Here is a 27,717-nt window from a genome sequence, read left to right as displayed (position 1 = left end):
AGGGTTTCTCTGTATAGCCCTGGCTGTCCTGGAACTCACTTTGTAGACCAGGCTGGCCTCGAACTCAGAAATCCGCCTGCCTCTGCCTCCCAAGTCCTGGGATTAAAGGTGTGTGCCACCACACCCGGCTTAAATAAATCTTGAATGCATGAAAGAATCTTTCAAAGTGAGACCTGATAGCACAAGCCTGAGCTCCACGCTGTTTGGGAGGCTGAGCAGGGAGATTGCAACCTCGGGGCCTTCTCAGAGCATGAATAAGACTTGGCTCATTTTTTTAATTATTTTAAATGGATGTATGGTTCAGTGGCACAGTGCTTGGCTAGCATTAGCAAGGCCCTCAGTGGCATTTACACCCAGAGCCAACTGAGGTGAATTGACATCATACTATACTGGGTTCTCTTTCTCACCAGTGCAACGATTCAAGTAAAGATTCAGGAGTTAGTCATGTGTTATTTTGATGCTTGTGACCACAGCCTTCTCAATATGCTGCTAGCAGGAGTGTAAGTTGACACAAACCCTTCAGAGGCCCATATTGGCTGTTTTTACCAAAATGTCAAGAGTGAATGCAACTGTGCACCTAGAATTGTAGGATTTTACAGTAAAGATACACTTTTACTTATGAGCCATGTACATAGTGCTAGCTTATAGTTGGAAAGCAGTAGAAATTTGTCAATAATGTACTGGAAAACTTATGGTATGTATTCATGGAGAAAACTACATAGCCATAATGATCCGAGGGTCCTTTTGAACCACTATGAAAGATCTGGAGCTAGGTGTGCCTGTGATCCCAGCAGTGGCCTGACTGACTCTCTATGTGGCCAGCAGGGCTGTTGGGAAATAGGGTGGACAAGGTGCAGAGTGGTGTGCATAGAGCACCTACTGGGTGAGCAGGCTGACCCAGCGGCCATGAGTATAGTAAGGTCTGCCCCCCTCACACACACACACACACACACACAGCTGCTGCCTGCACACTCTCTTCAGTTCTGATTCACCTTTAGTCTAACATCTTTTTAATATTTGATTTTTTAAGGTTTATTTATTTATATGATTACACTGTAGATGTCATCAGACACACTAGAGGAGGGCATCAGATCCCATTACAGTTGGTTGTGAGCCACCATGTGGTTGCTGGGAATTGAACTGGGGGCCTCTGGAAGAGCAGTCAGTGCTCTTAACCTCTGAGCCATCTCTCCAACCCTAGTCTAACATCTTTATATTCTGTATGCAAGCAGAAAAGATCCAGTTACGTAGTCATTTTAGTGACCACCCTTGTTAAACTTCAGCCTGACATTCATTGTGACCTTGATATGCTATTGGGTGTCCAGTAACGGTGACTTGTTTATTTTGAGAGCACATAGAGTAAAACGCCTGTCTCCATTACTTGTATGTTTCAGGGACAGACGTCTGCTCCAGCCAGCACAGGTGTGTGACATTTTGAAGGGCGTCATCTTGGTAATCTGCTATTTCATGATGCACTACGTTGACTACTCTATGATGTACCACCTGATAAGAGGCCAGTCTGTCATCAAGCTCTATATCATCTACAACATGCTAGAGGTAAGGCCTCTTGCTCCCCACATCTTAGTCTTACCCGGCTGCCTGCAGCATGGCCCACACTCAAGTCCTACAGAGGGATGAGAGAAGGGCGTTGGCTGGGAAGCCATTAATGAGTGTGCTTCATTCACCAGAGGATCTTGGTACAGTGCAGAGTCAGATCTAGAGAGAATTGGGGGCTGAGTTTATCGAGGTGCCACCTGAGCCGCTAGTGCTGGGTCATACTTGAAGGGAAAGTTCCTCCAAACCAGGTATGCCCTCCAGTTAAAGCAGTGATTCTCAACTTGTGGGTCGAGAGCCCTCTGGGGTTCAGCAGACTTTCACAGGGGTCACACATCAAATGTCCTGCATATTTACATTGATTCATAACAGCAGCAAAACTACAGTTAAAAGGTAGCAATGAAATAATTTTATGGTGGGGAGTAACCACAAGATGAGGCACTGTCTTACAGGGAGGGTCACAGTGTTAGGAAGGCTAGGAGCACTAAATTAAAGGACAGATTCCCACTGCTTGCACAATTCTGAGGACATTTGCTGTCAAATTGCAAACTTACTGGGAACCCATGGATGCAGTGGGTTTTGTTGTTTTTGCAAGAATTGTGAGGATTCCACATAACTTAATTATTTGTGCTTAGTATACTGAGTTAAAATGGCTTTGAACTTTTTGCATCAAATTTCACAATTTTTTCTGTTTTGTTTGTTTGCTTTGTTTTTACAAATGGCTAATTCAACAATCCCACTGTGGTTCCATAAACGTATTGCGTCCTCAGCACGCACCAGGGAGCACATACAGAGTGTAAGCAGCCAGCCCTTTGCTCTTCCTCAGCTTCCCTTCCAGGACTGCTAGCCTCAAGTCTGACTGCTAGTAAACTACTAACAGGAGCAGCTGAGAAAGAAGCTCGTTCCCACTGTTTCTCTCTGCAGGTAGCTGATCGTCTGTTCTCCTCGTTTGGACAAGATATCTTAGATGCTCTCTACTGGACAGCCACAGAGCCGAAAGAAAGGAAAAGAGCACACATCGGAGTCATTCCTCACTTCTTCATGGCTGTTCTCTATGTCTGTATCCTTCTAGGCTTAGAGGGCACTCCAGCAACCCGCACTGCTTTGTTTGCCTGTCCCTGCACGAATGGTGTGTGCGTATGGAGGGGCCCTTGATAGTCCATCCCTCGGGTAACCAAGGAAACCAACTCCAGATTTCCGTGTTCACTTTTAGAACTTTGAATTATTATAATACAGATGTATATCTCTTAGTCTTCTTCATCATCTGCCATAGTTTCTTCTGTTTTTTAATTAACACCTCTTTTGAGGGCCTACTTCTGTTTTTTGGTGGTGGTGGTGGTGGTTTTGATTTTTTTTTTTTTTTTTTTTTTTTTTTTTTGGTTGGTTGGTTGGTTGGTTGGTTGGTTTTCGAGAGAGGGTTTCTCTGTGTAACCCAGGCTGCCTTGTAGCTCACTTTGTAGACCAAGCTGGCCTCAAACTCAGAAATCCATCTGCCTCTGCCTCTGCCTCCCTGTGCTGGGATCAAAGGTGTGCGCCACCACGGCCTGGTGAGGGCCTAACTGTGCCAACTACCAGAGGTACAGTTCTAATTATCAGATGTTCCTCTGCTTCTGCTTCTTTCATGTAGAGTACATATAGCATTTCAAGTTTATATCAACTAGGTAATAAGGAAATTGTGACAATAAGAGTATGTGTTAGGCAGATTTGAGTTAGAAAATATGGTCATTTCCCCCATTTTTTTACTTTCAAAATTGTTTGATAATTGTGTTAATGATTATAAAACAAGTGTTTTCTTTGACTTGTTCTTAGTTCTACATGCAATTCTTATCATGGTTCAAGCAACAACTCTCAATGTTGCTTTTAACTCTCACAACAAGTCACTGCTTACTATCATGATGTCTAATAATGTAAGTATGAGGCCACACTTGGCATTGGGAGTTTGGGAAGGGGACTCACAGTAATGCTGTGCATGGAAGGGATTCTTACTTACCTGTTGCTCTAAGAAGCGCTTTGTGGAGAGAGTTGATTTTTACAGCTGTTAAGGTGTTAAAGTTGTGTATGTGTGTGTGTGTGTGTGTGTGTGTGTGTGTGTGTGTGTGTGTGTGTATTTAAAGTGACAAAGATGGTATTTCTGTTGCTATTTCAGTTTGTTGAAATTAAAGGAAGTGTATTCAAGAAGTTTGAAAAGAATAATCTCTTTCAGATGTCAAATAGTGGTAAGTTGTTCAATTTTGATTGTAGCTCTAGTTAACATTCATTAAAAGTGACTCATTACCATAAGCAAATGTTGAGTAATAACATTTTAATTTAAAGTAATTGTATTTTGAAACAATTTTTTTAAAGGTTTAAAAAATCATATTTTCTAAAACAGATGAGTAGTTAGTGAGGTATTTTTTACCTAATAGTGGTTACTGGTAGGCATTTTCTCTCCCTCAGTCACAAAGATATAGGGCAGATTAGAGCAGATTGAAGGTAGATAAAGTCAGGTTTATTAGGAGGCAGCTCTCAGGTGTGTTCACCTTTCTCAGAGGTAGAGGTCAATGAAGTCACACATTCTGGCTAAAGCAAGAAGGGTTTGTAGAGTTTAGGCGGGAGTGATGACATGCCAGCTAGGAGCTGGGATGGTGCCCATACATGGTCAAAAGCTGAGCCCCTGGGCGGCACTCTTGAGAGGATTGTCAGAAAGGAGCTTTTTCCAAGCAGATGGGGGATTTTTCTCTGTTCAGGTGGGGTTGGAGGAAGGAGGGCAGACTGGGTTTCCCATCTCGTGCAGACTGAGCAGGGACTCCAGCCTAATAGTTACATCTGGAAGAAAGGTTAAATGAAAGACCTTTGATCCCTGTCCTCCTCCCAGAATGTTAATTCAAAGTAATCTATTGCCATAAGTGTACGTACTACATCTTAAACTTTTAAAAATAAAATATAGAAGAAAATATTCACAAGGTTTGCTTAGGGGAGCATCTTTAGAGACTACACAAAATTGCTAATCTTAAGAACAATATATAAATCAATTTCCAAAATTGTAAAAAATCCATGCTGATTAAAAATAAAATGAAAAGTTACTGGAAAGGGGGCTCAGACTGCACAGAGATATGCTGTCTCGAAAACCAAACAAACAAAAACAAAATAAAACCACGACTACCACCATCAGACATTAAGAGCACTGGGCTCCTTCAGAGGACCTGTGTCTGCAGCTCTAGTCCCAGGGGATCTAACGTCCCTCCTGGTCTCCCTGGGTACTGAAGGGACTCGGAACACAGATATGCTTACAGGCAAAACAGTCATACATGTAAAATACAACATGAAGAGAAAATACTTTTTTAAAAAAAGATTTATATATTTATTATGTGTAAGTACACTGTGGCTGTCTTCAGACACACCAGAAGAGGGCATCAGATCTCATTACAGATGGTTGTGAGCCACCATGTGCTTGCTGGGATTTGAACTCAGGACCTTAGGAAGAGCAATCAGTGCTCTCAACTGCTGAACCATCTCTCCAGCCTGAAAATAATTTTTTAATGAACGTGCAGACCACATATAGGTTATGAGAAAATAGTTGAAGGTATCTATATCTAAGAAAGAACATTACCATTCCTGAATACATATTGAAAAATTTGCCAGTTATGAAAGTGATATGACTCAGAGTCGCAGAATTGGATTTGAGCATGAAAATGTATGAATGACCAATAAGTTCACACGCATCATTAAGGAGATTCAAAGGCAAAGCAATGGGACGTCACTGCATTACCCCCCAGAATGCTCTTGTAGGCTGACAGTGCTAGGAAGGAAGATGGAGGCTAGCTGCTTCTCCGTGCTGTGAGGGTATGAACATTCCAGCCCCTCTCAAAGCCTTGGGACAGCTTTCCTTGTGGCTCCATCATACACAAACGCCCACTTGGCTGACTTTAGTGATGGGCTCCTTTTCCTTCTAATAATGATTGCGTTAAGACCCAGATTTGCCGTATGCAGCCATTCTCAGTAGGGTTGTTATGAATACATGTCTCTGTTAACTTTGCTCATGAAAATTAGAAAGGATAGAGTGCATATACCGAGACAGATTTGTGAATAACTATGAAATTCCAGCTAAAGATCAGAAAAGCAATTCCGTGAATTAAGGTCCGTCTCTAACTAAATACAGAGAATCTTTCCTCCCTTCAGTCTGACTTTGCTAGGAGTGATGCTAGGACACAGTTTAAGTTACATCCCCTTGGAATCATGTGAAAGAATAATACACACGTGTTGGGGAGCTAGTCAGAATATGCACTTGAAAACCCTGCATATGCTTTTCCAGGAAGTGTTTCTGTGCTCTGTACCTCAAAATCAGTTTTTATGTACCTTGCACATGGTATTGTGTAAGGATTCGTGCTCGGGTTTCACAGATAGCGCAGCACTTGTGCCCACTGAAAGTACAGTTGAGTCCTGCTACAAGTGAGAAGCTTGGCAGCTCTAAAGGGGAAGGAAGGTGCCAGAAAGGGGAAAGAAGGGGAAGTCTTCTGACTGGAAGAATTCAACAGTTTAAGGCAGGTACAGACAGTAAAGGTAGCTTACCTAGAGGGGATTTACAATGAAAAGAAAGTCCACTCATGTTCTAGAGCAACAAGAACAGGAAGTGGAGAAGCAAAGTTGGTACCACAGAGGACGGTGAGGTGAAATTGAGCTGCAGGGTGCTGACAGGTGTGCCACAATCAGGTGGAATGCAAGCTGTGCTGTGTGAGTGACAGCTCCCAGCCTTACACAGACACACACACAGTGCACACTCACTGTCACACATAATTTAGTTCATGACTACATGATATCTTGGACTCCTAAAGAAAATAACAACTAAAAAAAATAAAATACATAAACTGTCTTTGACGTGACTTTAGTTTTCTATTTTCACGAATTCATTCCAATTAATCAACTAGTTAATAACTTAGAACAAACACCACTGTGAAACCTAATCCTGCATACACATACACACACACACACACACACACACACACACACACACACACGCACGCACATATTCTCTACATACCACCAAGGAAAGCTATTACAATGCCAGTATTCTCTTGGAAATTACATGCTCCTTCCTTACCAGGTTAGATATTTCCTGGAAGTGCAGAAGTATTATTTTACCCAAAGTCTTATATTTTATTCTCTGATTTTATTTCTCGTCTTCTATAAAATGAAAACAGTTGTCATATATTCCCAAAGACTGTTGGAGGCATTTAATGACCAAATTTGAACAACTTTAATTTTTTAAGTTTCCATACTAGAAATATGTTGGAAAATTAAGTAATGGCTTACACACATGTGTATGTGTGCATACACACACACACACACACATGAGTCAGCAGTTAGCCCTGTGTGACTGCGCTCCCTGCCTACATGGTTCTGGCTGCAGGGAATATTCTAAGCAGGAACCACATGTGTATTGAACACGGGCAGACATTGTCTCATCTCTGCTCCGTACATTCTGCCGTGAAATAACTCTACTCAAGGCTTTTAAGTTGTGTCAAGGATTATGAGAGATCTAGAACTGATTCAGCGAATGACAGAAGGTGACAGGTGATGTACAGATGATGCAGCATTTACAGAAGAGACCTGCTCTTCTGTAAGTGACTGCGCTCCCTGCCTACATGGTTCTGGCTGCAGGGAATATTCTAAGCAGGAACCACATGTGTATTGAACACGGGCAGACATTGTCTCATCTCTGCTCCGTACATTCTGCCGTGAAATAACTCTACTCAAGGCTTTTAAGTTGTGTCAAGGATTATGAGAGATCTAGAACTGATTCAGCGAATGACAGAAGGTGACAGGTGATGTACAGATGATGCAGCATTTACAGAAGAGACCTGAGCACTGTGAATTTTAGTGCCTAAAATGGAACCCCCTGGGTTCCAAAAATCACTAATTTTTTACAGATGTTTTAATAGAATTTCCCTACTTAATATACTTTATCATTTAATGGTCAATCTTGCTCTTTTTTTTTTTTTTTTTTTTAGATATTAAGGAACGATTCACAAATTACGTGCTTTTGTTAATAGTGTGCTTAAGAAACATGGAGCAGTTTTCTTGGAATCCAGGTAACTCTCTCTGGAATTAAATATGGTATCCTGTTTTACTCTTGAGACAAATCAGGGCTGAGCATTGGTAGCACAAGTCTTTAATCTCAGTTCTTAGAAGGCAAAGGCAGGTGGATCTCTGAGTTCAAGGCCAGCCTTGTCTGTAGAAGGATTTCTAAGAGAACCAGGGCTGTTATTCAGAAAAACCCTGTCTCCAACAAACAAACAAAAAAACAAAACAAAAACAAAAACCAAACAGCGGATCATCCTTTCACATGGAGTGAAGTCAGGGCTGAAATGACCAAATGTACCACGGACCGGTTTGTGATTGGAAATGGCTCTTCCAGGAGAACGGATGTATCATCCCCTGCAGGCCAGGATGCTGGCATTTCCCATAAGACCCACAGCGCCTCTGCAGGTGTTTGTGGTGAATAAGCATACTCCACCAAGCAAGCAGCTCAGGGCTTCTGTTGGAGCTGTGGCTGGTGCAGTGACTCTGGTTACCATTAGGCTAGAGCCCTGCTCTTCATCACACTGACCATTTTCAAATGGGGGTGGATTTAGAAATGGAGTGAATCTGGGCTGACAGAACCTTGTCAGATTCCACGAGTGTTCATCTGTTCAGTTAACTGTTCCATGCTGCTGTGCCCCGTCCACATGTGAGAAGAGCTAAGGAGTGTGCAGGACTGTAAGCTGCTGAGGTAGAAGGCGATCACAGCGCAGAGTGAGGTGGGAGGCGAGCGCTGCTCAGGTAGCTCCCTCTGGTCATTGGCAAGCTAGATTTCTTGATGTACAGTTTTGTTCTTAATGGAACAGGCAGTGTTTTATGCTTCTTATGTTACTGCCAACATGGAGGGTGCTCTCGGTGTCTGAGGCCTCTTGTTAACTTGGTGGTTTGTGGCTTGTTTTCAGGAACATCTGAAGAGTTGGTATCACTTACAAAGTGATACTGAGTGTGGGAACACATTTCCAGAAGTTTCCTTTTTACAAAACCTGTAAGGTCAGATGGTAGATCTTACCAGAATAGATCCAACAATTGAAGTGGTACTAGGACAGTCCTGAATAAATATTATCCTTAACTGGTGAAGTGTGACTCCAGCAGGGAAGGTTACGATTGATAGAGTGCCACTTCTCCACTCTGAGTCGACAGTGCTGGAGTGTGCCCTTTTGGAGGTCCCAGGCTGCTGGGAGCTTGAGATGCAGGTTCTGCTTAGTAAAGCATTCTAACTGTGTTTCTTCCATGCTTATAGATCATCTCTGGGTGTTGTTTCCTGACGTCTGTATGGTGATTGCATCCGAAATTGCTGTGGACATTGTAAAGCATGCCTTTATCACCAAATTCAATGACATCACTGCAGATGTAGGTATTTCTAGTAATTCTTGTTCAATGGTTCATTGGTTTCTTATATCATAAAGGGTAGCCCTTGGTTTATTATTTTATGAAAATGAGTTATTAAAATCATACTGAGTCTGTTTAAAATAGAACCATCAAAACCTTGACAAGTTTGTAAGTTGGCAAACTTTCAAAGTTTAAAAGTTGGCTTTTTTTTATTTTTGGTATTTAGAGACAGGGATTCTCTGTATAAACCCTGGGTGTCCTGTAACTCACTCTGTAAACCAGGCTGGCCAGATCTGCTTGCCTCTGCCCACAACGTGCTGGGATTATATATGCAGATGCCTAAATTCCAGGAGATGAGCTGTACATTTTACTTGAAGAAGCTGTGAGGGATTTGCTTTACGGTGTAACCATTTTCTGTAGTATCTTTAGAACTGGGTCTGAGGCAGTAAATCACATGCAGATACAGTGAAGGTGGGGTGGCCTGTACAACCTCACCCTCAGTTCCGGAATGGAGAACTGGCCCATCAGCTTTCTAGATAGTTACTTATTGTTTCGCGCATAGATTTAAACTTGAGTGTGGTGTCAGTTGGAGAGTTGTGTTTCTGCTTTGCTGAATGCTTGAAGCATCTCATCTGTCCCTTCAGGACAGCCCGAGTGGAGAGCGGGCGAGCGAGCTCACCCTTTTCTCTCTTGGCTTCCTCCCTGCAGGATCCTTCTCTTCATAGGGTCTTTTTCTCAGTACCTGAAACTAAAATTAAAGGCTTGGTTCGGGTAGTTCATTGCATTTTTAGTAAAGATGCAGTTGTCAAAGCTCCCTAGGGGCTGCTACAAGGGTTCTAATGCGGCCCAGCCCTAGTTTCTGATCTTCACTGTCAGCATCCTTCTGGGGTAAGGTTTTATTGATGTGGTTAAATACACAGTCATAATACTTAGTTGTGCAGTCAAAATTTCAGAATTCATTTTCCCGTATACAGCACTGCTTAAAACAGCCCCTTTTCCTTAAATTCTAAACTCCGGGATTGAGAATCATTGGCTGTTACTTGTCTTTAAAGTAAACCTTTTATAAGCCCATGAATGTAGCAGCTCAGGGGAGCTTAGACTGTTTTCCTCAAGCTGTGGGTGTCTGGTTGCTAATTAGCATTAGTGTAATTAGGAAGCATTTTTCTCTACAAAGTCTAAGCCTTTCCACTGCATGTATTTGCTGTGGTCTACATCATCCTTTTTTCTTATTTGCCTTCAGGTCTACAGTGAATATAGAGCCAGCCTTGCTTTTGACCTCGTTAGCAGCCGACAGAAAAATGTAAGCATTCCATTAAAGGTGTTGTCTGAAATTAACTCACCAGTGGATAAATGTGCTACAGATAAAACTAAAGACTTGACCCTGCCTACTTCTAGACACTAAATGCTTAAATAGAATGTGTTTCTGCAGCATTGTAGAGCTTTTTACTTGAAACTCATGGCAACATCTGCATCCTTCTGTTCAGTTACGTGGCAGGTTCTGGGTTCTTTTCTGATCATAAGGCACCTGTTGAGAGCGTTGCTGACAGTGAGTAGTGCTTTCTAGATGCTGAGTAACCGAGGGAGCCCTTCTCTCCTTTGCATGCAGGCGTACACAGACTACAGTGACTCGGTGGCACGAAGAATGGGATTTATTCCTCTCCCGCTAGCTGTCTTAGTAAGTTCATGCTTCTCTGTTCTCGTCATGCCATGGCCATCATAAAACACCAGTAACTGTTTCAGCTTCTTTTAAGACTTGATAAGTAACCTGAAAGAAAAGTTTGTCTTAAATTCTAAATGCATCCTTTCAGTTTTGAGCTACGCAGAGGGAAAGTGCCATCATGGGACTGCTTGTCCAGGTAGCTTTCCTAGCAGTGAGGCTGCTCTCTTGCCTGTTCATTGGGCAAACAATTGTCTTCTCTAATGGGTAATCCCAGAGGTGGCCATTGTGTTGTGGTGCCTGGAGCATGGAGGTGGCCGCATAACTGATGCTGTTTTAGAGGGCACTTCAAGACTGATGTGCTAGATGCCATGAGTCCCGTGCTGAGGAAGTCAATGCAGAGGGCACAGTGAGTGGTGAGCAGAACCAAGCATTGCAGTGTGCTTAAGGAGGGTCTGACTGCCCCTCTACACTACAGGATTCAGCCCCAGAACAAGTAGAGCTGTTTTTATCAGAAGGCCTGAAAACACTTGTGTGCAGGTCAGCTAACATATGTACAAGAAAGCTAGAAGTCACAGCAAGTATGTTTAGATTGGTTTGCCCAACATTTTTAGATGTGAGTGGCAATAGGCTTAATGTAAGATTTCAGCAGCTTAACAGATAGTATACCCTAAACATTGTTATGGTTTTAGTCAGTTATTATATAGTAATACAGATTTCTTTTCTTTAGGAAAAGGCTACCTAAAATTTTGAAGAAACTTAGATTTTAAAGGTTATTTAGTAAAAGTTAAACTGAAAAAAATAGAATGTCAAGTTTTTCTACTTGTTTTTCCTGGTATTAGAAAAATGATGAAGGTAAATCCAGACTGCTCAACTAACTTTTAATAGAAGGGTTAGTTAGATAGCAGTGGCTTTAATAGAAGGGTGAGTTAGATGGTAGTGGCTATTGTGCAAGAGTAACTTTCTGCGCTAGAGGCTGTGGTACAGCTGAGGGCTTTCTGGTGCTTTTCTCACAGTGAGATTGGATTAAGCATATGATAGTCCATTCCCATATCTCACTTCTGTTGTTCTTCTTATTTGTAGCATTCAATTATATTCAAGGAACCACAGTCGAATTTTGACACTACTGGATGAGGCAGCCAGTTACCTATGCTTCATTTCCGTGTAGCCACTCAAGTAGCTGTCATGTGTACATTGTTCTCTCAGCTGCTCCCACCAGACTCATTCAACAGGCGTCCAGGGATAACACTACTCTGTCTATATGTCTGCTACATAAGACATGGAGTGCTAGCCATAGGTAACCAAAAAGACCGGAGTTCATGGCTTTCAAGTAACTAACTGTGTGCTTAGTTTCTTAAAGAGTGTAAGTCTTTCAAAGGTTCCCTTTGCTCTGTGTTCCCTACAAGTTATTGGGGGCTCTTAAAGAATTTGAACAGTGGACAGGAAAAACCAGGAAAGAGAAAAACTGCTCAAACTGGTATTATCTCTAGCAAGACCTAGATGAGCGCCTTTAGACCTTACAGAATGAGTTTCTACTTTACAAATGGCAGCTGCTGTGTGCCTCTGTGAGATGTAAGTAGAAGTGCCATCAATGAGATAGGCTGGTGGGGCTTCCCGGAGTGGGCAACAGCAGGCCTTGCCTGGGCAAACCCAGTCCACCACAGATGTGTTTGGAAGTCTAGAACCAGCCTCTTGGACCTAGATGCAGGTATGCTCTAAAATGTTAAAATAAGAGAGAAACAGTTTTTAAATATCAACTAATAACTATGGTTCTGTTTTGTCTCTGTGTTTGTGTGTTGTGGTTTGTTTCTGGCTAGCTCATCAGGGTTGTAACAAGCTCAATTAAAGTGCAAGGAATCCTGTCCTACGCCTGTGTCATACTCTTCTATTTTGGGTAAGATCAACTATTCTTGATTATGTTTTGACTTTACTGTAAAGTATGTATTGACTGCAAGATGTAATAGAAGCTAATTACATCCAATGGTATTTTTTCTATTCTGTGTACTTGAGTTTGAATCTTTAATCAAAAGTTTATAGTAAGGTCTTTTTGCTCAAGATTTATAGTTCATCCATACTTGATTCTTTTTAGGAAAAGTCGTTCATTAGAGTCAAGTTTCCATATTTAACAACACCTTTGGTTTTCCTTTGTACTTGCCATGCTAATAGTCAGTACACCCGGCTTGGTTCACACTAACCTAACTGATGCAAAATGTAGTTTTTGTGGCTATAGCCAACTGAAACTTTTGAAAATTTGGTCCCAACTAGCTTACATACCTGTCTGGTTGTGAAATACAGCAGTAAGTAAACAGTTTAAGTAATTATGATAAGCATAAATGATAACAAGAAAATGATGTCAAGTGTTACTTTGCCACTTTTTGATTTTTCAAAAAGTGAAGTAAAGTAAGGAGCCAACCTGAGTTCTGATGTCTGTGCCCAAAGTGGGGAACCCATGACTGACCTGGTTTACACATGCTGGGATCCTTGGGCATGGGTTTGAGGAGTGCTGCTCTGTGGGACAGGACAGCCCTGAGCACCATCAGAGGAAAAGGCTGTGGCGCTCTAACTTCCTGTAGAACCTGGTTTCCAAAGCCATCTGTTGTTCCAGTTTCACATTTGAGTGTTATGTATATCTTCCTGGGACCTACACTGCTGGACACGTGGCAGGCACCCAAGACTCCTCTGTACAAGCAGCTCAGACACAGTCACTCCTGTGGGCTGCACTTGATATCCCTTGTGTATTGCAAGTCACGAGAGTTTCACAGTGCCTGTCTCAGCCCTCCTCTAGAGCTGTGTTTGTTGAGGTGACATGACTGATTGAGTGCTGAGATTACAGGTGTTTGTGCTACCATACCTGGTGTATGCTGTGTTGAGTATTGTCTTGGGACTCTCTGCATGCTAAGCACATATTCTGCTAACTGAACTACATCTCCAGTGCACACCTTTTGTTGTTTTTGAGACAGGATCTCGAATAGCTCAGACTGGCTTTGAGCTCACTGTATACCAAAGGCTGGTTTTGAACTCCTGATTCTCCTTCCTCTGCCTCCTGAGTGCTGGGATTACTGGCAGCATGCCACCATACACAGCTCTCTTAAATTTGACATTAAGTTTTTCATATTAAATTATACAATATTAGAAATTTTACTGTATGCTTTCTTTTCCAGGTAGGAGTTAAAACTTCCATCTCACACAATTGACTTTTTATTTTTATGTTCTGGACTCTTCCAGTCTTTTTGCGTATTTTCCCTGAGCTGTTTCTTCCTTTGACTGGAGTCACATTGGCCTTTTGTTCTTTCTCCTTTTCTTTTACTAATATGCCAAAGATGTTCCAACTGCACACTGAAGACAATGTTAAAACTTTAAACTATGTGTTATTTTTGAGGGTCAATATTTAGGGAGATTTCTTTGTACTTAGACTGCATAACAGTAGATATTAAAATATTTCTTAACAACAAAATAAACCATGATGCTCCTTCCGTAGTGCAGGCTCCCACACCCTGCCTGTTGATGTTCTTAGCATAGTTCCCTTTTTTCTACTTGCTCTGGTCTTTGTTTAACTGTTCTCATAGTTTGAGCATAAGTCAGGAAAGTGATGCTTTTATATGGCATGCATGAAAGAAAACCTTTCTGCATAGTTCTCTGGAGAGGATGTGTGCCTGTCAGCTGTAGGGGAAAGATGAGCCCGCCACTGCCCTTGCCCATCTATTCAGCAGCCTTGGCTGCCAGGTTCCAGGCTGCTCTAGGGATTGACCAGAAAGAAGACAGACAAGTTTTGTCCCTTGGTATCTCTGAAATTGTAGCATGCAAATAGACAGGAGATACTTTCTCAAGAGACTGTTGGTAGTAAGCAGTGTGAAGAAAAATGTGGAGGTGTCAGGAGATGGAGAGTGACAGATGGTGGCTTGTGAGCACAGCAGAAAGCAAGCAGAGTTGAGTACAGAGTGTAAGCCTAGACAGTGGGCTGTGTGAAGGCCCCTGGCAGGGGAGGTAGCTCCAGAGTCTCACAAGAAGACTTTTTGTAAGACCCACTCAGCTCCCATGTGAAGGACGGACTGGAGTGTGACAAGAGGATCAGTGAGTCAGGAAGCAGTGGGCACCACCAGGGAAAGGTGACCAAGGCTGGAATGGCAGTGCTCGAAGTAGGAGGACAGCACGTGTCAGGTGGATGCACACTGCCTGTGCACGAAGTATAAAGGAGCAACTTCAGATATGGCTGCAGAACCTGGGCTCAAGCAGGGAAGGCAATAGAGTTGTCACTTACTGTGACCGAAGCAACATTTAGGGGTGGGGAGAGAAGGTCCTGAGGTAGGGATGACTAGAATTGGGGATTGATTTGGTAAGTTTGGAAACCCCGGAAACAGGGGAGGAAGAAGGGTATAGTTTAGAAAGACCTGGAACTGACAGCAGATTTGCACCCGTGTTCCATGGAGCCATCTGTGCTGTGTTCTGAGCCCCTAGTGAAAGGCCTGAGGACCAGGCAAGAATCCTCGTGTATCTCCTGCATTGACTCACAAGTTGAGCCACTGATGATGCTCACTGGCTTGTAATTCCATGTTCCTGACAGTCTCATCTCAGGCACCAAATAGCAACCTCTATTCCCTCATGTTACGGCTGTCAGTCATGGCCCACGGTGTGTGAGAAGATGGGACTGGGATGCTGTGCTCTCTAAATTGTCCTGCCATAATTATAGCAGATGGTTTACAGTATTAGTTCTTGGCCTAGAATTTCCATGACTGTAATTATAGGTATTAGCAGTTTATTTTAACAAACTACAAGATTAAGCTAACTTTTCTTAATTACAAACTTTTTAATAGAAGCAAAATGTTAGAAATAATCCAGATGTCCAGAAATGGGAGCTCTTACAAGTAAGTTTTTGTTATATAGCCCATACCACAAAGCATTCGTAAGATAACTTAGGAACAGTAATGGACAAGAAAAAATATTTGTAAAACTATGTATTATGTATGTATGTATGTATGTATGTATATATGTATTTGTTATATATGTATGTATGTGTGTATGTATGTATATGTGTGTGTGTGTGTGTGTGTGTGTGTGTGTGTGTGCGCGTGTGTGTGTGTGTGTATGTATGTATGTATTATGTAACTATCAGCTGTGAAGAATTTTGCCCAGGACCACAAAGAGCTCTACTCACACAGTGAGGCCATACCCCTCCTCTCATTCCCACTTTACCTCCGCTACAGCCTTGTAAATTGACCCCATTTCTGTACAGGGAGAAGGTACAAATGATGTGCTCAGAGCAAATGACTAATAATATATGGGTGCCACACGGGGAACTGTCTCTTATTTATTGTCCATCTGAATCTACCTGTTTTATAGAACAGAATATATGTTGGATTATCGGTATTAGGAAAAGCTGCTGGCTGATAGGATTTGTTATGAAGTAGAGTGTATCAGAAGTCTTCCTTTATGATAAACAGCCTCAGGAAACTCAAGCTTTGTACAAGGAGCTCATGTTGCACAGCCCGGGGCCTCTGACTCCTGGGCCCCCCTCAACCTGACCCACATTCTCAGAAGCCAGGCCAAGACGTTGGTCCACATCTTGACTAAGATCACTTCCTCCAACTTTGCTTCTTTTCTTAGGTTGATCTCCTTGAAAATACTTAATAGCATTGTGCTGTTGGGAAAGTCCTGTCAATATGTGAAGGAAGCCAAAATGGAAGAGAAGCTATTTAATCCTCCTCCAGCCAGCACACCCGGAAAACCCTCCAGCAAGTCCCAGAGCAAGGGCAAGTCCTCTCAAGGTACGTGGGCTTCAGAGTTCATCATCTGAATTCTTCCTGGTAAATCACTGCTCAGCCAAGGTCAAGTGGTGCTTAGTGATGGTTTCGTTCCACTTCCCTGTGGGTCCTATACGTTCTAGGACAGATACACCTGACCCAGCACTGTTATTCCATTTGCTAATGCACTGTTCTGTAGGACCTATTACATGTCAGGACCACGGGATATAATGGGGGGAGAAAAAGGCCTTGTCCCTGCTCTGGTAAACCTGATCTGGACTGTTGGGGAGAGAGGAAGAGCAGTAAGTGGAGCATGTGTCAGGCTGCAGTAAGTGAAGTCAGGAAAGAGAAGATGGACTGGGCAGAGGCTTTTGGTGTTTGGAAGGATAGCAGCCAGGGGGTGCTGTGGTAGGATAGGACTGACTTCGTCTGAGGCCTAGAACTCTACCTCCCCATACCCCAGGGCCTGGTCACTCTTGCAAGGCTCTTGGCTTAGAATTGAAAGGGAGAGGAGGCCAGTGCATCTGGACAGCACCCAGCTGTGCTGGAGAGTGAAAATCTTGTTCTGAACAGGGCAAAGGAACCAGCTGGTCCAAGGTCTAAGCCAAGCTGGTGCTCCTGTGTTTTCTCAGAAGCTAGAGTAGAAGCTCAGAAGGTACTTCACTGTATAGCATGAAGGTGCTGTTAGTGATGCAAAGATTGCAAGTGTGTCAGCACATGTTCTCTTTCGTTAAGAAATTAGTAGATGTCCATCTTACTTTCAAGACGGCCTAGTCTACTGGAGGATAGCCACCAGATCATGGATCATGTCATGTCATGTCATGTCATGTGAAGTATATTTAAAATGAGTGCCTGAAGGATGCCCTAGAGGTCTAGAGACTACACGCTAGAGATGATTCCGGAGGGTGTTGAAGTCAGGCCCTGAAGGGGTGCCAGTCAAAGCTGAAGATAGTGTTAGCTCTTCACTTTCTCAGAGTCACAGAAGACCACTGGATCTCAGCAAGAGTGGACATGGCAATTTATCTACAACTCACTGTGGTTTAAAGTTTCCTTAAGGATCAAATTGGGGGGAGAGGATACTGAATGAGGTTCACAATGTTGGCTCCATGGTTGAACACTTAACCTAGCAAGCAGAAAGTACTAGATTCAGTCCCCAGCACTGGGAAGGAAAGGGGAAGAGGGTGGATTTATAATTCAGAGGCCAGTGGGTCCTAATATCCTCAGGTGCCTCCACTGCCAGCCTCCTAGATTCCTGGGCAGGGGCGAACGGGTTGGGGTGCCTTCTAGTGTGGACTTCCTGCAGATGATGCTACTAGTCTGAGTCTAGCCAAAGTGTATAGACAAGAAGTGGAACACAGTAAGTCTGCCTCGCTCTTCCCAGAGGTCAGGGTGAAGAGCCAGTGCTATTTTCCACTCAGGCAGTAGTCCTGAGAGATTGTGGTCACATGGGAGGGGGAGGCAAAATCAGAGGCAGGCTCTTTCCAGAATCAGGTGGTAGTGTTACCTATGGGGTGGGTAATATTTTTGGATAAACAGAGTGTGACTAGCTTCTAAATTTATTGTAAATTACAGCTTATACAGTATGCTTTTAGTTTTCATTTGGTGTATCTAAGAGGAAAGATGACAGATACTTTCCAGTACTCTGAAGACATAAGTAGTTTGATGAGTATTTACTGTGACTGAAGGGAAATTATCTCCTTTTCCACAGGCCTTTCCACAGAAGAAAACCTGTCTGCCTCTGTCACCAGCCAGCCTGGTCATCAGAAAGAAAACGTCATACCCTTACTCGTGACTAGCAATTCTGATCAGTTCCTGACAACCCCAGATGGTGATGAGAAGGACATAACACAGGAACATGCTGAGTTAAAGCACAGATCCTCAAAGAAAGACTTGTTAGAAATAGACAGGTTCACAATTTGTGGGAACCGGATTGACTGAGTTTGTGACTAATGAGATGAAGATGTCAGGCCCCGGGCCACAAATTCTGGGTGCCAGGACACTTGCTAAAAATGGCACTTAAATATTTATTTAAAAACTTAAATTATTAATGGCAAGCAAATCTTAGTATCTTTCTTCCAGTAATGTGGCCTTGCAGAAGGGCAGATCACGGAGCAGCGGTGGCCTCTGGCCCTGACTCTGGATGCTGACACTTGAACACTTCCTCCTGCGTGGCCAACAGCAGTGCTGCTTCCGGCACCTGGCCGAGCACTGCAGAAGCTCCTTTCCTTCGTCAGCCTGGGCTTCCAGATCGTTGGGTTTTCCTCAAGGCCTCTTCAGTATAAGGACACACCTGGGAAACTGTGAAGCTTCTACCATGAGTTCCCTTTCCAGCCTCAGACTGTCTCCACACACTCTTTCCAGACTTGACTCCATCTGCCAAAGCATTGACAAGTTACTACATCTAAGTCCAGATAACGTTCTTACCACCAGAGTCATCCTTGGCAATACATCCGAGCTAGTCAAAACAGAAGGCCACTTAACTACAAGGCGGTGAATAGCAGCGTCCTATGAGAAACAGTGAGCTCTTGGCCCAGTCATTTACTTTATAAAGGTCATGTGTCACTGAGAAATGCTTCCTGCTGCCTTGGTTACTCAGGGCAGAGTGTGAGCTGTGTGACATGGGCCCAGTGACAGTAGAAGGCACAGAGCAATGTCAACAGAGTAAAAGGCACAAGTGCAATGTGACCTGGCTTTGCTTTAAGGCTAATTGCTTCATTGGTTATTCCAAGTTAAAGGATTTGGTGTTGAATTGGCTGAATAGCCATTGCATAGCTGTTGCTAGTGCCAGGCTAGTTTGTTGGGTTTTGTTTTGTTTTGAGTAACAGTTTTAAAGTATTCCCAGCAGACTGAGCAGTGTCACCTTGCTGGGCTTGTAAAATGCATTTGTCTGTCTGTGGGTCTGTTCTGTGTGGGGAGGGAACCTCACATGACCGACTGTAAGTAGAGTGTTTGGGACACTGTAACTAGCAACCAAAAGGTGCTCTGGGGTTTTCATCTGAGATAAAGATGCTATTCCTGCTTCATTACTACCTATTAGCATCCCAGGACAAGTGCTCGCCACCCTACTTTATCTTAAGAATCTGTTCTGCACTTCTCTTAGACAGAAAGTTGACCGTTTCTTATCTGAACTGCCTAAAAGATGGTACTCTTAACTCATTTCCTGTGCGGTCTTCTGAAACTCAGCTCTCATGCAAATATTTGGGCACAGATGGCAAATTTTAAATGGTTTGCCTGTATCCTGGATAAGTATAAAACTAGTTTGGATGCTTTGGCTTATGCATTTGAGATTCAGGGGGGTTTCTAATGTTTTGCACTAACAGAATCTAAAGATAGCTGTTGGAGATACTATATATTTATGCCTTGTAAAACCAGGAAGCAATTTTAAGTTTAAAATGAACATTTTTATTCTTTTGTGTATGTTTTAGTGGGGCCCCACTTTTAAACTATTCTTTTTACCGAAAGAGAGTGTCCATGGAAACCAGGAGCCGTGTGGAGAAAGCTTTGCCAAACGCAGCCCTGGTCAGAACAAGAACACGACCTAGGTGTATCTTTCTGTTCCGCTTGAGTTTTCTGTTTCCGCGCTATTCTCTGAAGATTGCATTTCCTTTGCAGATGCTCTTGGGAGTGTGGATGATACTCACTTCTGTCATAATGGCATTCAGTACTAATTTTATAAGTGCATCTTGTGTGAAACTCAATAAATTCAATTTTATAATCTTTTTTAAAAAGGTCACTGAATTTCTTGTGGCAACGATTACTATTATATTTGATGGAATGGATATCTCATTGAGAGATTTCTAGTTTAAGCAGAACTTATTTCTAGTTTACAAATAATAGGGTTGTGTTAAGTATGTTTAGTTACTCTTGCCCTAAATGATAAACAAAAAAAAAAGAAATTGCTCTTTTGTCTTTGAAAGAATAGCCTGCATGTTGGTCATAGACCATTTAGTATCTCTTATCACATGACAACATTTGCATTCTATGGTGCATCTTGATGTCACAGTGACTTCTATGGGAGTCACAGACAAGACAATACTTTGGTTTTTAAATAGTCTTAGTATGGTGCACGGTACATCAGACCCATTTTAGCTTTTCCTACAGGTCAAAGTACCAAATGCTATTGATGAATGTATCTTGGCTGCCTGTGGTCTTGTGCCAGCATTTGAAAAGAGTATGCTTGAATCAGCTTCTCAGCATCTGCCTCACCCACTCTGTGCCACCTGCCCTGCCACCTCTGCTAGCTCAGCAGAGATGAGTTCACAAGATTGCCTTAAAGTACTTTATTTTCATATGCCTCAGCTCCAAGTGTTTTTTCCCACTGTGATTTCTTAGTTGTTTCCTCTGTCAGGAACTGCCCGGAGCAAGGGATAGCGGGAGACAGCAAGGTCCCTGACTGCTGGACACAACTGGACATTGGTCGAGTATGTATGGCAGACCGAGGATAGCACAGTTCACGTCGTGGTGTCAGGCTGATCTTTCCCTATGCTGTGTGCTTAAGGTCATCTGATAGCAGTTTCCCAGAGCTTTCTAAAAAGGGGTGAAGAGGGAGGAAAAGATTTTTCATCGAATACTGCTAGTTGTCTGCCAGACTCTGGCCTTCCTGCACACTGTGTACAGGACTGCAGCCAAGCTTCATAGCCCCTCACTGTGAGTCTAGAGGTGAATATGCCATTTTCAAGTCTATGCCCATCATCCATCATACTGTAAGTCACCATTGAGTCTGTCCACTTCCCACCCCTTGGTACCCCGAGAAGCTGGTAGCTATCCCCAGCCATGTATATTGCACAGCACCCCAGAGCAGCAGAGGCCCAGGATGCCTCTGAAAAGGAATATGGCTGATTGGCTTAGAATACTCAAGACTCTAATGAAAGAGAAAGAAACTCAGGAAACACCTGTGTTCTCAGCCTCTGATAGGCAGGTCTGGTGGCAACATTAGGAAAAGGAGATGAGGGTCAGACCCGTCTCTGCTACTCCGGCTTCAGCAACACTCCCTGTGGACAGTAGAGTCCCTGTTTACCGTGAGTCAGTAGAGGAAACAGAAAGGGCCATTACTCCCTGTATGTCAGAGCTGACACCCCTCATGCCCTGGAGATGAACATTAAAGTCTGATTTGTTCACAGACTTAGTGAGCAGGTATTTCTTGCCCTTTATGTCAGGAAAGAATGTGTAAGAGTTTACATATAAGGAGCTAGCAAGATGGCTCAGCAGGTAAACGCACTTGCTGCGAAGCCTGACAATATGAATTCAGTCCCCAGACTCCACACTGTGGAAGAAGTGAAACAATTCACACAAGTTGATCGCTGACCTACAAACACACATACACACAGAGAGCGAGAGGAGACAGAGAGAGAGAGGCCCAGCAAGAAGTAGAAAGATAATGAGCCAAGAAAGCAGTTAAAAAAATCTCAGAAGCCGCCGGCGTGGTGGCACACACCTTTAATCCCAGCACTTGGGAGGCAGAGGCAGGCGGATTTCTGAGTTCGAGGCCAGCCTGGTCTACAAAGTGAGTTCCAGGACAGCCAGGGCTATACAGAGAAACCCTGTCTCGAAAAACAAAACAAAAAACAAAAAAATCTCAGAAGCCAAGGGTGCCATGCCAGTGGTTGTCGAAAATAGCCCTGTGGTACAGTTCAGTGTGGTATGTGGTATTCATTAAATGCCTCAGACATCCAGGGTGTTTTAGAGCAGTGGTTCTCAGCCATCAAAATGTCACAATCCTTTATACAGTTTAATACAGTTCTTCATGTTGTGGTAACTACAACCATTAAATTATTTTTGTTGCTACTTCATAACTATAATTTTGCTAGTGTTCTGAATTGTAATATAAATAGCTATGTTTTCCAGTGGTCTTAAGTGAATTCCGTGAAAAGATCACTTGACACCCCCCCCCAAAGGGGTTGGGCCCCACAGGTTGAGACCCACTGATTTAGTGTTTTCTTGTAAAACACCTACCTAGTGAGGGAAGGCGTGTCAGCGATGGAGGGAGGTGTGAGTTACTCAGGAGAAATCAGCATGATGAGAAGGTTTCAGTGATTCTCAAATGTTTGTTTCACGGATGGGGACCTGTGAGTTCCTAGGGCCTGGTGAACAAACAAGACGTGGCTGATTAAACTATCCTAGGGAAGACACATGAGCAAGGTAGTGAGGGATGGGGTCTTATGCCGGCCGGTGAGGCTGCTCTTGAGATGTCGTTACCGCAACAGTAGAGTGAGCATCAGTCGGTAGAGTTTTGCTTTGAACATACAGCCTCATCTAGCAATGAGGAAACCAAGGAGTTCATGAGGGTCCTGTCATCACAGGAACGTACATTCTGGGAAAGTCAGAGATGCTGTTATAGCGAGTTAACAAGGCCAGTGCAATGCAGACAGGAAAGCTCATAGGCATTACTGTCCCAGTTACTTTGAGGCACAAAAATGAACAAGTTCTGCTGTGTGGTTGAGTGGATCTTGTCTAGTGGGTAAGGGAAGTGGCAGCTAAATGCACACCTGACAATGAGACACTCTTGTCCCTGTCTGCAGACACTGATCACAGGAGACCACCTTAGATGGTGCTGCATCCCTTGTCCCCTCAGCTCCTGATAGAGACCGGCAGTACTGGTTGCAAGAATTTAAAAAGAGCCACTGTGAGGGACGTGCGCTTAAATTTAAGATGCCTGGTTAGACTAGGGCTGAGGGTAAGGGGAGGAAGGGCAAGGTCGTTGTCACTGAAGAGGGAAGAGCACACAGTATGTCTACAGCACAGCCTTGGCTCCTATACACACATACACACACACACACACTGTGTGTGTGTGTGTGTGTATGTGTGTGTGTGTGTGTGTGTGTGTGTTGAGAGCCAGCCACTACTGAAACCACAGAGAGGAAGGCAGCTCTGGTTGGAGGTGGCAGGGGCTCTGTATGGAGACAGGGTTTGAGAGCTCTTAGTGCCTGGATGAGGATTCTGCCCCTGATCCCGCTCAGAGGCTGGGCAGAGGGGAGCTCCTGTGGGATGTTAAGTTCCCTTATACAGAGGATAAGTGAAGAAGCTCCTTTGGACACTTTCAAGTACTATGATTAGGTCAATGTGTTAAGAAAGGCAGGCTGCTGACTTCCCAAAGGACTGATACCTAATAGCTGTTAGAGGTTTGTGTGAAGGCACAGTGTGGTTCTCAGCTGCCACATCATTTCATCTTCATCCCCCTACGGAGTGCGTGCTGTCGTTCCCATCCTACAGCTAGGAACTCAATATGGAAAGGAAGAGTAATGTGTGCCCACCACACAGGAGGCAGAGCAGGACCTTGAACCCCTTTCTACAGTCTTGGCCTGTGCCATCAGCTATGTTCTACAAGAGAAGGGTTGGGAAAAGGAGGTTCTGTATGGAAACTGCTGGGGACATCCACACCAGCCGAAGGACCAGAGAAGCTAAGATACTGTTGGTGTGGGTACCCAGTGCAGTGCCAAGGGATCAAGGAGGCTAGTGGCTTGTCTGCATGGAATGCATTGGGCTCATGCAGACCTGGGGCCATACTATGGCAGTGTTGACTCCAGACTGCCCTGAAGTCCTGTGCCTTACAATATCCCTTGATAACTCCAAAAAGAGGATCCTGGCCCCAGACTTGGTCCATTTACTTCAGTGCTGACACCATGTGGAAAGCCAAACTTTTATCTGATTTTGTTTCTCATTGGACAATCACATGATGAACTCTCTTCAAATCTGCCATGCTCCAGGAGTAACTCCAGGGTCAAGCTGGCCTTGCTCACGGGCCATAGTGGAGGACAAACATTTCTATGAGACCAAAGAAAGACTATGGTCTGTGAACCCGATGCTGAACACCAGAATGAGCTGAGCCGTCTCCTGTGAGGCAGAGCAGAAGGCTGGGTTGCTAAAGCTTTGGTAAGATGAAATAAAACCATACCAGTTCAGGTTCCACCCAGAGTGCTCAGCTGGCTAGTTTTACAGAGGATGCCTCAGTCCAGTATGCAAAGGTTTTCTTAGCTTCAAGTTTACATATTCCAACCCATGGTCAATTTTCCCTATTGCTTTGGGCCTGTAGAGAAGCAGCTCCTGATGGCAGGAACATGAGGCAAAGCAAGGCTGCTTATGTAACAATTGGAGAGCTAAAACTAAGAGAAAAAGGTACATGCGTTTCACAGTCACTTTCAAGGGCTCGCCTCCAAAATACCGTGCACCTCCAAGTACAACACACCTCCCACAAAGCTCCATCAATGTTCACTCAATAGCAGCAACTGGGGACCAGGCCTTCGAGAGGTATCTGAGAGTCAAGGCATACTACCATCTTGAATTGAAAAGTACAAAAATATGGCCTTCTTTCCCTTACTGTATGATTCATTTTGCCCTCAAACATAAGCTTAGAGACTACTTAAGCTTTGAGCTGGTGGAAGTTCCACTATTAAAGCAACCAACAAAACATCCAACTCTTCTCGGAGGTAAACATCTTCCTAGTACCTCTCATCACTTGTCTCCTAGCTTTGTCTTGCAGGGTTAGTCATGATGTTTAAACCAGTATTTACTAGACTTCTACTACAGCCACCATGCAAGGCCCTGTAATCCAGTCCCTCATTTCTTCTGCACGGTGTCCCTGCAAAGCCGCCCCCCACCCCCACCATTTTGCAGACAGTCCTTTTCTCAAGCTGCTGAGGTTAGAGCCAAGCTTTCACAGGGTCTATCTGCTTACAGAGTGGGCTAGACATTCGGACAACCCTGTATAAAAGTCTGTGTGAGAACTTCCCCCAGCACACATTAACCGTTCTCCAACAAACACATGCCCAGAGAAGTTTTCCATCCCTTGTATTTTCCTGTCAGTTTACATTTCTGACTCTCACATGATCCAAATTCTCCATGGATGGTCTTTGCAACATGTTAGTTTTAGAATTGGATTAAGAATGAATCGTTCCCGTTATTCTGCTTATACAGTTGAAGTGTCTTTTTTCTCTCTAAGGAATCATTAAACAGAGAGCAGAATATCATAGACTTAGGTGATGTTAGTATTTTTTAAGTGGACTCTCTCTTTGACTTCTCTTTTGACACTGCAGGATGTGTCCAATAGGGCTGATGAAGCTCTGGTCCAATAGATGCTATGGCCGGCCTGGGGAGGACGGGCACCACAAAAGCCTGGTGCTGCTTGCTATAAAGGACTTCCAGTTCATGGGCAGAGTATGCTCAGCACTGCTGTCTTCATGCTGAGGATGAACTGGGGAGAGAGTGAGCTCTTTCTAATTTCAGACAGTTTAAAGGTATTATTAGTTCAGATCCTCAAGTAATAGTGACTTAGTATAGATAAATACCTAAGACCATTTTTTTAAAGTAGGGTAGATAGAGAGATAGATAGCTTCATGGTTAAAAGTATCTATTGATCTTCCAGAGGACCCAAGGACCCAAGTTGTTCTGAGCACCCATATTAGGTGGCTCATAACCACTTGTAACTCCAGTTTCAGGGGAACTGATGCCCGCTTCTGGACTCCACAAGCACTATACTCGCCTGCACGTGCGCGCGCGCGCGCACACACACATTTAAAAAGAAAAGAAAGAATTGTAGAGACAGTGAGAGGAATACTTACAGCAGGTTTTCCTGTAAAAGGAAAAGATTTGTTTTTATTATTTTTAAATAATAAAAACAAAGATTTGTTTTTATTATTTTTTGTGTGTATGAGTGTGTATATGCAAAAGCACATGTACATGGATATCTACAGAGGCAGAAGAGGATGGCAGATTTCCAGGACTTGGAGTTATCGGCCTAATGTCGGTACTAGGCACCAAACACTGGTCCTCTACAAGAAGAGCCAGTGCTCTGAACTACTGAGCCATCCCTCTAGCTCCCCGCTTCATTATGCAATTTTTTTCTTCTCACTGTTAACATTTTTTAATTATTAAAAAAAAATTGATAAAGGTTCAACTCAGCTTTTAGGGCATCAAAATGAATTGACACAGAAGTTCCTTGCCCCACCCAAGGTAAGTCAGGCCCTCAGTGGTACCTGTCAATCAGTGTGTACCCTTGAAATAGGCTATTAACAAAAATGGGGAAATGTTAACATGTTAAATGCAAGAGCTTTGGTAGGAAGCTTAAGAGTGGATTCATGAAGTGTCTCTCACGTGGCATGTCTCTGAGGAAAACCTGCTCAGGATGGAAAAGAGTTAAGTGCTAAGCAAGAGCTCTGGATGAAGTCAGGGCAGGGGGGAGGGAAAGCCAGGCTGTGGTGGAAATGCACACTTTAAAGACAAACAAAGAAGACAGGGAGGAAAAGGAAGAGAGGAAGGAGGCTAGGGGAAAAAACAGATTCTGAAGAGTACTGGAGGGCTTCCTGGCTATATTAAACTTCTCTCTCTCTTTCTGCAGTAAGCATAGACGCTCCCACAACCTTAGCTAGTTACCTAACCTGAAGATTCCCCCAGCTTGCTGTTCTATGGTAATACAAATTTCACTTGCCTCCACCCAGCTCCCCACTAAATAATTTCATAATTATTAAATATATGTTAAATATAAATGATTAATTATTAAATAATAAAAATTAAACGACTTCAGTGGGTGTGACTCTATAGAGATACCCAGTGAACTCTGTGTTTTTAGACAGCAAGCCAAGTGAAGCCATGGCACATACTTCAGAAAAGAGAAATGATCAAAGAGAAAGATGAACCAATTCCCTGGCTCCTTCCCAACCCCTGGACTCCTAGAAGTCACCAGCCTTCATCCCGACCATCACCCAGGGTAGAGCTCTCAGGGAAAGATGTCCTCCAATTTACACTCTCTTGGAGGCTTTCTGAAGTCCTGGACATCCTTTCTAAGTAGTAACTCAGAAAATAAGAGGTTGGTCTTCTTTTCTCAAAAGCAAGTCTTTTTTGTTTTGATTTGTTTTGTTTTTCTGGAAGGGTGCTTGCTGAAGGCAGTAAAACAAGCTGGGCTTTAAAATCAAAAGGACCCAAGTCTGATGACCAGTAGTGTCACATCTACCCCCAGTGAAGAATGTAGGTCAAACACCCCACATATCTGAGGCTTCTTCCCTCATAAGCTTAGTAGAAATAGCACCCACCTCCAGCATGGCTGCCTGTTTAAGTGATGTAGTGAGACACAAGGATGCTACCGAATAGTATTTCTTTGCTCTCCTGTCTTCCAGTCTAAGATACAAATGGCCTGTCTTGCCTGTTTTGTCAAAATCACCTAACAAGTATTTATCTGCAGAGATCTTACCGCCTTGGGAAATGATGTGGAGTGACACCGATGAATAAAATATGTCACTGTAGCGGTAGATACAGAGACACCACAGGAAGAACCTCCAGATACAGGGAGAGTAAGTGGTGGGCTAAACACAGTGGGCTACACCCTGTGACAAAGATGGCATTTAAGACTGAACTCAGCCGGGCGTGGTGGCGCACGCCTTTAATCCCAGCACT

At 43.5% G+C, this 27,717-nt stretch overlaps 1 protein-coding gene across 1 annotated transcript in view; it reads left to right on the top strand.

The window, feature by feature from the left end:
- The window catches only part of Tapt1 (transmembrane anterior posterior transformation 1), a 51,318-nt gene extending 31,255 nt beyond the window's left edge, over nucleotides 1-20,063 (top strand). The window contains exons 4-14 of the mRNA XM_021163301.1: nucleotides 1,395-1,557; nucleotides 2,479-2,614; nucleotides 3,364-3,461; nucleotides 3,701-3,770; nucleotides 7,542-7,622; nucleotides 8,852-8,961; nucleotides 10,181-10,240; nucleotides 10,547-10,615; nucleotides 12,415-12,491; nucleotides 16,199-16,359; nucleotides 18,044-20,063. Coding sequence (XP_021018960.1) covers nucleotides 1,395-1,557; nucleotides 2,479-2,614; nucleotides 3,364-3,461; nucleotides 3,701-3,770; nucleotides 7,542-7,622; nucleotides 8,852-8,961; nucleotides 10,181-10,240; nucleotides 10,547-10,615; nucleotides 12,415-12,491; nucleotides 16,199-16,359; nucleotides 18,044-18,273 — 1,255 coding nt within the window. The 3' untranslated portion in view covers nucleotides 18,274-20,063. The remainder of the gene's footprint in view (nucleotides 1-1,394; nucleotides 1,558-2,478; nucleotides 2,615-3,363; nucleotides 3,462-3,700; nucleotides 3,771-7,541; nucleotides 7,623-8,851; nucleotides 8,962-10,180; nucleotides 10,241-10,546; nucleotides 10,616-12,414; nucleotides 12,492-16,198; nucleotides 16,360-18,043) is intronic.
- The last annotated feature ends 7,654 nt before the right edge of the window (nucleotides 20,064-27,717 follow it).

The sequence above is a fragment of the Mus caroli genome, chromosome 5, assembly GCF_900094665.2.
Source record: "Mus caroli chromosome 5, CAROLI_EIJ_v1.1, whole genome shotgun sequence".
NCBI lineage: Eukaryota > Metazoa > Chordata > Mammalia > Rodentia > Muridae > Mus > Mus caroli.
The sequence above is the reverse complement of the archived record's forward strand: the minus strand, read 5'-3'. Positions and strand labels throughout refer to the sequence as shown.